Raw genomic sequence first — 10,887 nt, 5'->3', positions numbered from 1 at the left:
TCGGAAGACTTGCTGTGGAAATGGGATGCCCTAGAGGTTTACCAGAGCTTCGTGTTTGAGGAAGACGGGTTACTTAGTGCACCGGTCGCACATCACATTTGCAGCTTACTCCTGAAGGGCAATGTAGCCGTCCAGTGGAAACTGTATCACTGCGTACTTAATCCCGTGCTCCGAAGGGCCGTTGAGCTAGCCCATCACTGTCGGCAACTCAGCGTTCCTCCGGCTCAGACTCACGTGTGCAGCCATCGGAACCAGTGCTTGCCTTGGGAAGTGCTTCAGATTTATTTAAAAACGCTGCCTACCCTGCTTAAATCAAGGTTTGTATGTGTGCATGTGTGTAGGGTTTTTTTTTAATGTATGCTTTTGAATATCTTTACCCTTTATTCCTTCATAGGATTGAATTTTTAACAACAAAAAAGTTCCCATCCCAAGTCAGATATTTTTACATTAATTAATTTATCATTTATATTATTTTTACTGAGGATTTGAGAGGAGAGGACAGAACTATCGATTTCATTTTCTCAGTGGAAAAAAAGTAAAGTTTTAAATATATTTCTGAGAGAAAACGGACACAATACACGTTAGATAGCAGGGCAAGGTTAAATTAATCATTTTCTACTAACTTGATGGAATATTATTAGCCATTGAAAATGATGATTACAAAGATCATGTTGGAACATGAGAAAATACTTAAAACATTTCATCATTAAGATAAATAAAATTAAAAATATCGCCCACTATTGAAAGTATGCTCATACATGAAATGGTAATTATTTATTGAGGCAGTGGAATTAAGGGGATTATTATTTTTTTAAATACTGTATTTACTTTTATTACCTAAGCAATATATGTAGGAAAATCAGAAAATACAGAAAATCAAAGAGAAGAAAATGAAAATTACTTAGAATTCCACCAGCGAGTTTTCTGGCTTTTTTGCTTGTCAAGTCTGGTACTTCAAAAATAATTTTATAAATAAATAAAGCTTGCTTCTGATAGGTAGCCTGCCCTTTCAAATGAATGCATACAGCATTTAAAAAACTGACAATAAACTATAACCTACGTAGCATCATCTTTGTAATCACTTTTACAAATTCCTGTTCTGACATTATTTAAATAGAACTGACTTTGATTTGAAAGTCTGTAAGTCATTGGCACGTTTGTGGACAACCTGGGTGTTTGCCGAGCTGATTTATATTAAAGTCATTACCACGATTCCAGTGATCCAGACCCCCGAGTCTCACCGGAGACAGGTGAACATCTTTAGATCTGTAGTTGGGCTTTTTCCTTTTCTGAGGTGCAGATTCAAAACAGAGACCTGAGTGAGCCATCAGGCAGAAGAACAAAAAGACACAAATGCCTGTCTGCTTTCATAGTATCCATCTTCATTCAGTGCAGTGCTCGTAGGATTTAGAATTTAGATAGAATTTGCTATTTTGAGAAGAATGTCCTTGACTGGATTGCTTCATTTAACTTGGGACACATGTAATTCCTTCCTTGTAAATGCTGGGGTCATATATGCAGTGTTTGAAGAAGGACGTGAAAGTAATTAGAAAGCAGCTTGAGATCTCGGTCACATCTCAGAACTTCAGGCGGATAACCGATTAAATAAATTAGGTAGTATTTGGTATATACCACATGCAGCAGTGACATATTTGAATAGTATATATACCTATTTATAAATGACCTTTCTATATGTAAAACCTCTTGTATGTTTTTTTTTCTCTCACAGGATAATAAGAGATTTGTTTTTAAGTTGTAATGGAGTAAGTCAAATAATTGAATTAAATTGTTTAGATGGTATTCGAAGTCATTCCCTAAAAGCATTCGAAACTCTGATAATCAGCCTCGGGGAACAGCAGGAAGATTCTTCGATCTCAGGTACGGATGGTGTAGACACTGAACAGGAGTCGTCATCTTTAAACGCAGGTGCTTCTTTTCATAACCAGCAAGCTTATCCAGAATCACCTCCGAGTCTTAGCAAATTTTACACCAGCCTCAGAGAAGCTTATCCAAAGAAACGGAAGTCAGCCAACCAGGATGTGCACATCGACACGATAAACCTCTTCCTCTGCGTGGCGTTCTTGTGTGTCAGTAAAGAAGCAGAATCCGATGGAGAGTCCGCCAATGATTCAGGAGACACGTCCGGCTATGACAGCACAGCGAGCGAGCCTCTGCTCCGCGTGCTGCCGCGCGTGTCTCTCGAGAGCCTCGTCTTGCCTTCTCGGGAGCACATGCAGCAGGCGGCAGACATTTGGGCAATGTGCCGTTGGATCTACACGTTGAGTCCAGTTTTCCAGAAACAGTTTTGTAGGCTGGGTGGTTTCCGAGCGTGCTATAAATTAATATTTATGATCATACAGGAACTATTCAGAAGCCATAAACAGGAGCAAGGACAGAAAGGAGATATGAATGTGTATGAACACCAGGATTTGACCAGAACTTCTCGGTCTGAGATCCCCGTGAAGGAGGATTTATCACCTCCGCCTGGGGAAAGTCCCCCCACGCCGTCAGGACCCGGCAGCCCAGAGCAGAGTGCTGACACGTCAGGTGACCTAGAGGCGCAGCAGATTTCCTCCATAAACCTGAAACAGGTTTCAGCTACCGCAGCTGCTCCCGAGGAAACAGAGGTCCCTACCAGCCGAGAGAGCGAGGTGTCCCTTCCGAGCGAGGTGTCCCTTCAGAGCATCCGGCTCCTAGAAGCCCTTCTGGCCATTTGTCTCCACAGCAGCAGAGCCCGTCAGCAGAAGACGGAACTGGAGGGTCCCGACCAGGTACTAACTTGTCGCTCGGCAGGCTGTCGCGTACCACGTGTTTTTTAAAGTTCGATGTCATACTGCTGTCGTTTGTTTTCCCGAAGACTCTAGTTTGAGAAGCTCCCGTTTGCTTAGACAGATGCAGTCCGCCCTCTAGATGCTCATAGTTCAGTCTGGAATGCTACACCCACATGTGACAAAGTCACCAGCCCTGAAAGGCTGAGCGATCGTGGTGTTGTGTTTCAAAGTCCAAGCTCTCCGTCCCCAGGGCGACGCCGTGTGGTGCCCTGCCCGGCTCCCAGGGGTGTCCTCGGCTGAGACACCCTGTCCCCGATGCCCGGAGGGAGCTCACCAGTGCTGATGCATATGGTTCTGGGCATGGGGACAGCCGTACAGTGCAGGTTCCAGCGCATCCCCTGGCTTTAGGTGCGGGCTGGACACTTATTCTGAAATCGCATCTTTGCCTGGGTTCCCCCCGCCGACATACTCTGCTTCCCTCACACCCTTCCCAGTTTCTCCCGAGAGCGCCTAACACGGGGCACCCCTAAGGAACCTTCGAGTGTGGCAGACCCTTCTTCCCTGTTACCTCAGCCCTGACTGTCCGCCGGCCACCGGCTCTGCTGCCTCCACGTTGCCTCCTGTCCAAAGCACCTCGATGCACCCATGTTGCGCCCCCCAGGGTGCCACTCTTTGTCATTCCTTCTGTCCTTCCGTGCGTGTTCTCCTGCCTGGGGTGGCCTCTCCCTCTGTGTCCATGCCCACTGTCTCCCACGTGTTCTCCATTGTGCGTCTCCTACAAACGCTCCTCTGGGACGCCTGTGACAGGCCCCCCGGGCACCTTCTCTCTTTGTTTCCAGAGCACTGTGTTCGTTGCTCTAGTGTGGTCGGTCATCTTCACATCTTGTCTGTACGTATCACGTGGGACCAAGAGTTCCCTACAGGAGGCGTCAGCCTCTCGTCCATCTTTACGGCCTCGACAGCTAACATAAGAATAGGGCGAGCAGCTAGAATTCCCGTCGAGGGCAGAAGAGAAGTCATGGAAAGGATTAGAATGTAAGCGCTTCTTAGAGTCTTGGAATTTGCAAAATCTAGAGATAGTTAATCAAAACTGAACTTTCAAGTAATCTTTTTTGTGATACAATTAATTTATAATGCATTGAAATTCAAAACGAGAGTAAAGGTATGATAAATAAAAAGTTATTAATTGTAACAGTAGGATGTTCATATAAGAGCTAGATATTTCTACAGTCATTTTACTTTCATATCAACTGCAAATAAATGGGCTCGCTTTCTCCTTGTTAATTTATTGTTATAGTAATTTATTGTTTATTTTGCCACTGCTTCGTTTTTTTCCTTAAAGCATGTAATTAATTTTTGAGACTGATTCTTAGTCTCGTTTATTTTTACCTTAGAACTTGTCTGTGGAAAATATATTGTTTGAAATGAGGGACCATCTTTCCCGGTCGAAGGTGATTGAAACAGAATTGGCAAAGCCTTTCTTTGACGCCCTGCTTCGCGTTGCCCAGGGGAGTCACTCAGCGGAGTTTGAACGCAGCGATGCTGTGGCTGAGAAGGTAGGACCGCAGACAGTCGTGTTGTCTGGCGATGACCAGCAGAAGCAGAAGATGAGAGATGGGACTAGCACGTGGGCGGATGTGGCTAGAACACACGGGCCAGCATGTAGTGAGTTCCAGGGGTCATGTCGTCTGAGCCGGATAGGGTGTACTGAGGGCTCTGTCTCATAAGAAACAGGACCGGAGAGCAATATGACATACTTTTTTTTTTTCATCTAATCTGGAATTTACTGAGAATTACTCCCGGTAAGACAAAAGTGTATTATTTGATTTGATGTCTTCCATATAATAACCAGTGGTTTATTAAATGATCATTCAGGGATGGTGATAACTCGTGTGTCTCATCGGATCATATATTGGTGCAGCTGATATTTCCAAAACACACTGCTCACTTTAAATCACTCCACATGAAAATGACTAGTACTTGCATAGAAGATAGCAATTATAGTGTTTTAGTTGTTCATTTTAATACTTTTTTCCTGAAACTGTGATGTACATTTAGTTCATTTTCCTCTTCTTTTATGCTTATTTAATCTTCAAGTAATTGTTACCTATCGTTTATATGGCTTAGTGCCTTAGTCTAGCCACATATATGACATTTTATAATCTCCTGCCATAATATGTTATGTTAGTTTGTCATAACTTAATAATTTATGGAAATAACTACTAATGCCTTCGTCATATTACTAAATCAGTTGGTTGGAAAATGTTAAAATACCTCCTTTATTCTAACTGTTATTCATATTGCCATGGTAAAGTACTCTGAGCGTCTTTAAGTGAAATTGTTTTCTAAGTGAAGATATTTGCACACTTCTGTAAGAAAAGGAAAATTTCATGCTGCAAGATTTTGCACAAGAAGTTAATGCTGGAACTCTTGATTGTGGAGAGGCTTGTTAACTGATATAGACAATTGCGTTCTGAAATGTTAAAATTAATCCTTTGCAGAGTTTTCATGTCCTCTCTGGTTATCTAATTTTTAAAATGTTTTATATATCAAGAATCCTGTGGAAAAATCTCTTCATGAACAAATATGTGAAAAATAATGTATATTTACTAGCATTAAGTTGTAAGAAGTATAATTTCACCTCATGCTTTCTAGCCATTTCCTATTATATAACTGGAATGAAAAATCTTAGACTTATTTTTCAGTAAAACTGAAATGCTTAATCTGCTAGAGACACCTTCCACTACCATTTTTAAAGTTATCCAAGAGATTCTGGAGATTTTTGCTCCATGAATTTCATAATTTATGATAGTTAATATCAATTTATAAGATTTTTTTTTTAAGGAACATACTAAAGCTGTTTTTAAAATGACTTGTTCATAATAGATATTCCATTACTAAAAATGAGCAAATGTTATAACGTCTACCCTTTACTTACACCAATCTTCTAGGGTCATCAGTCTGAAGAACTGTCATCTCAACCTGGAGATTTTTCGGAAGAAGCTGAGGATTCCCAGTGTTGTAGTTTTAAACTTTGGGTTGAAGAAGAAGGTTATGAAGCAGATAGTGAAAGCAATCCTGAGGATAGTGACACCTGGGATGATGGTAAAATACCTTGAAGTACTCGTGGGACTTGCAAGTCAGATTACTCGTTAACGAAATGGTTCATAGTATTCCTTTAGGATTTCGGATTGCCTTACAGTTTAAAAGGTGCACTGCATCATCAGTTTCTTTGATCTCCACAACAGAGTCTGGCACTCATGTGCAATTGAAAACGAGGTTTATTTCGTTATCACAGATATTGGCCGAGTGCCTAAGAATACAGGGGAGAGAAAGTCCCTGCTCTCACATCGATTCTGATGGAAAAGACGATAAGTGTCAGAAATAAACAGTATGAAGAAATAAAACAGGGCGATGTGAGAGCGATCGATGAGCAGAGGATGTTATATTTATATTGAGGCCTAAATGAGAAAGATCCATCTAGACAAACATTGAGAGGAAGAGCATTTCAGGTACTTTGCTCTAAGGATTCAGTACCGTAAGGAATGCGGACATCTGCAGCCTGGGTTTCTTCTTAGTTCTCCACAGTCCGGCTTTTCTGTAGGATGGAACCACGTTGCCCAAGAGCCCTTGTCTCTGGCCTGAAAGCTTAGGTGGCAGGGGAAAGGTGTGTTGATCAGAGCCAAGCGACCTCTGAGGAGGCTCCATCTTCTTACAGGCTGGCCTTTGACTGTGCCGTCAGTTTTCACTAAATTTACATAGCTTATCTTCCCCCAAGTGTGTTCCCTCTCCCAGCAAGTGCCTGGAAGTAATCACTGATGTCCTACTTAAAGGACACTGATGTCCACCAGGGTGGACCCACAGCAGTGTTTTGTTTTTACCATGAAGAAAATGAGAACTAATCAATGGCCAGAAATCGAAAATGTATATGTGTGTGTATGTGTGTGTACACTTATATATTTTATGTAGCTTATTTGATTTATTAAACTTTTGGGTTTTTTCCAGTTTTATTGAGAAATAATTGATATATATCACTGTATAAGTTTAAGGTATACAGCATGATGATTTGATTTACTTCTATTGTGAAATGATTATCGCAATAGGTTTAGTTAACATCGTCATCTTATATAGATAAATCCAATAAAAAAAAAATTTCTCCTCGCGATGAGAACTCTTAAGATCTACTCTCTGAACCTCTTTCCTGTGAGTTGTACGACAGTGTCAACTGTGGTTAGTACATCGTGAATTTTTTCTCTAGTGTTCGTTTGTCTTATAACTGGGAGTTTGTACCTTTTGATGACTTTCAGTGAGACTTTCTTATGAAGAAGACCAGGTATAGAATTCATCTAACCAATAGCCAAGCCTACTATTTTCTTAGGTTAGAAAGTTTGAGATAGTATTTTTTTTTCCAGTGGGTAAGAGGAATGTGTGAAGTCCATATCACATGTCTGTAAAAGTTACTGTTGATGAAATTTGTAGTTCTGTTGAAGATCAAAATTAATTTTAAGACTACTCATGTATCTTCAAAATATCTCTCAGACTTATTCAGGATACTCATAATCAGAAGTTACGTCGTAGGGAAAAGTTTCGTGAACATCTTATGAATAGCACTTCCGCCACCAGAACTAAATGATGAATGAGATTTGAAATATTCATTCAGTGTTTAGAGGCTAAAAATAATCTTTTCTTTCTCCCTTTTAGGAATAGACGTAAAACTTGAAGCAGAAGGTTTTGTCGCATCAAGCAGTCCAAACGGCTTACTCGAAAATCTCAGTCAAGGGGAACTAATATATCCTGAGATTTGTATGCTGGAATTAAGTTTGCTTTCTACTGGTAAAGCCAACCTTGACGTGCTCACCCATGTATTTGAGAGTTTTTTGAAAATCGTTAGGCAGAAAGAAAAGAATATTTTTCTGCTCATACAACAGGTAAAGGATGCAACGTGATGAATATTTGTCACACTCATGCCCCGAGTACTGATCTCCTTCTTTATAACTCGACCTGCCTGAAGATTATTCGAGATGATTATTTATCTTTTATAATAACTTAGATGTGTTTTTACTTACGTATAGTGTTCTAAAAATCCTCTAATTCCATAGTTCTCTAAAGTAGCATAAAAATTAATGTCATTGGCTAACTAATAATGACTCCTACTACATTTCTGAGAATGGGTAATATTTTTTAAAGTACATTTAATTTTAATATATGGTCGTCATTTTGAAAAATGAGAAAATTTATGTGTAATCCTACACACAGCCTTCTTTTTAGTTACTTTTAAATATTTATGTATATACAGTAGATTATCAAATTATTACATTACAGTTGCTTCATGCTTTCATGAGCTAAGAAATTTAATTTATGTTTTGTTTTTTAATCTTCAGGGAACTGTGAAAAGTCTTTTAGGAGGGTTCTTGAGTATTTTAACACAGGCTGATTCTGATTTTCAAGGTGCGTTGAAACTCTTAGTTTTAAGCAATAGTTTTAAAATTATTTTGTTGCTATTGAAGTGCAGGGCTGATACTAATGACTTGCTTTGGCGTAGTGCTGCTCTGTGGCTTCTAAAGTAGCTTTATATGCATCATCTCTTGTTCCTCAGACCCACCATGCAGCAGGCGTAGTGTACGGATCTTGATTTTACAGAGGAGAATCTAGATTCTAAAGGATGGAGCGAGTCGTGCAGGGTTGTATATACAGAGGTGGTCTTACGAGGACTGTGACCCAGTATAAACACTGTACAGGATTCTGCTTTATCAGGTAGCGACGGAGCACCTGCTCCCCGCTCTGAACTTTCAAAGACAGTCGAGAAATTCATTATGAACGTATAATGTGATTTTATTATGTATAACAGACAGAAACCTAGACGTTAGTTGTAGAAACCTAAATTTTAGTTGGAGAACTAAGGCTGACATCCAGGAAACGTTAATGTGGGCCTGCCGAGTGTGTCCTTACGACTAAATTCCCGTTCCGCATTTTCGGCAGACCTACCTCGTGCATCACATCTGGGGGTTCACGGTGTCTGCGTCTCGTTATCGGTGATGTTGACTTTGATCACTTAGTTCGGATACTGTCTTCCAGGTTTCTCCCTTGTAAAGTTACCGTTTTCTCTTTGTAATTAGTGAGTATCTTATCAGGAGATAACTTGAGACTGTGGACATATCCCTTTTTTCGTTATAATTTAACCCGCTAATTTTAGCATCCGTTGATGATTCTTGGCTCAAACAGTTAAGACTGTGATGCTTGACAAGTAGCCATTTTCTGTTTTCGCCATTCCTTCTGCATTTATCAGTTGGGATTGTACAGGAAGGAAAAGCTTCCCTTCTCCCTCATTTACTTGTTTAGTGTTTATGGGTTTATTTTCATTTATTGTGCTGGGCACTTAGTGGACCCTTTTGATCTGAAGACGTATCCCAGCTTAGCCGTGAGAAATTCTATTCCATTATCTTTTAGTAACAGTTTTATCGAGATATAATCCTATAATATGCGATTCATCTATTTAAAGTATACAGTTCAGTGTGTTTAGTGTATTTACCATCACCACAGTCAGTGTTAGAGCATCTTCATCATTTCCAGAAGGAACCCCACACCCTCGACAGTCACTGCCCGTCTCCCCTCAGCCCTCCCTCACACACATCCCTCCGCCATCACAGATTTGCCTATTCTGGATATTTCATAGGCGACTTGACCAGACTGCAGTTATACCTGGTGGTCCAGAGGCTGGCCTCCCACTACACATCTCAGCTTCTGCCTGGCGAGTCATTCACTTCCTTTACAGAAGAGTATCAGGTTTGGGGCGTGAGGGTAGAAGCCGAGCTCTCGGTGCCCTGTACTCAGAATCAAGGCGAGGAGTGGACGTCCACAGTCTTCTGCTGATCTCACTTCCTCTCCAGATTTCAGACAGACAGGTCGTTGGCTCTCCAGTCCTCTGAGCCACTTTGTAAGTCAGAGAGATTCTAGGCTACAGCTTTCTCTTCTATCTACTCTTCCATTTTCAAGAAATATTTTTAAATCTCTCATCTCGTGTGCCCCAACGTCCACTGCCTCCCCCACATTTTTTTGCTGTTGTGTGCTTTTTCTTTTCTGTAACTCCGAGTTCAGTGAGTTTCCAGGGATAAACTAAAGCAAGCACTCCGTGTGTGTGTGTGTGTGTTTGCGTGTGCGTGCGTGTGCGCGCACGCTCAATCCCCCATTTTGAACGGGAAACTGTCAGTTTTGAACTGGAAAAAAAAAGCTAAGCACATGCACTTTATTTTGATCATATTACTTCTTTGCTCCAAAACCTGTCATGGATTCACGTTACTAACAGGGCCAAGTCCATGCGGTTCCGTAGTCTCACTGCGAGTTTCTGTCCAGGCCTAGAACGCTCGCACACGCGTTCACTGCTCCTGCAGAATACGTTGCTTCGGCATGGCCTCTGTCCTCAGGCTTCGCGTCAGGCTTATTTTCGTCACGTCTAAAATGGAGATGATATTTAATTTCTAAGGATCAGCTGAGATAATGCATGTAAATATACTTTGAACACTGTAACGCGTGCTACAAATATTAGCTATTAGTTGACTCTCAAAAGTTCTGTGAATTTGTGTCCCATTGATTATAGTTAATGCTAAACCTCACGATGGAATAAAATGTTCAAACTAATTGTTTGTCATGTTTAAGCGTTTTCATAATCTTCACTATTTCTTTTATTTGTCATCTAATTTTCTGTTAGAAAGTGGTGATTATAATGTAAACATTTTCAAGCCGAGAAGGCCGCAGACTATTTTATGGTACTGAACAGTGTCAACTTATTTAACAAATACTCTGTTAATTCACGCTTCTTTAAATAATACCTTTTCTTTACTCGGAGCTAACCAATCATTAAGAAAAGTGGCTTTGTTGTTTTTTATTGGTTGGTTAGTTGGTTTGCATTTAATCATATTGCTATTTCTTCAGCAAATTTTGGGATAATTAGATTGTTTATAATCCATTTAAAATGCGACAGTAGTTTTTGACCTCTTTCAGTGAAATCGCTTATTGCGTTTCTTTAATTGTGTTTCGACTCTAATTTTCCCCCTGTCTTTCTTTAATTTAGCATGCCAGAGAGTATTGGTGGATCTTTTGGTATCTTTGATGAGTTCGA

At 40.5% G+C, this 10,887-nt stretch overlaps 1 protein-coding gene across 1 annotated transcript in view; it reads left to right on the top strand.

The window, feature by feature from the left end:
* Positions 1-10,887, top strand: part of LYST (lysosomal trafficking regulator) — a 124,633-nt gene that overhangs the window by 18,409 nt on the left and 95,337 nt on the right. The window contains 7 exon segments of the mRNA XM_025039064.1: positions 1-317; positions 1,730-2,771; positions 4,166-4,327; positions 5,723-5,876; positions 7,473-7,699; positions 8,153-8,219; positions 10,840-10,886. The exon segment at positions 1-317 is cut by the window's left edge and continues 435 nt beyond it. Of these exon segments, the coding sequence (XP_024894832.1) occupies positions 1-317; positions 1,730-2,771; positions 4,166-4,327; positions 5,723-5,876; positions 7,473-7,699; positions 8,153-8,219; positions 10,840-10,886 (2,016 nt within the window).

The sequence above is a fragment of the Pteropus alecto genome, unplaced genomic scaffold (assembly GCF_000325575.1).
Source record: "Pteropus alecto unplaced genomic scaffold, ASM32557v1 scaffold189, whole genome shotgun sequence".
NCBI lineage: Eukaryota > Metazoa > Chordata > Mammalia > Chiroptera > Pteropodidae > Pteropus > Pteropus alecto.
This window is presented reverse-complemented; position numbering and strand designations above follow the sequence as displayed.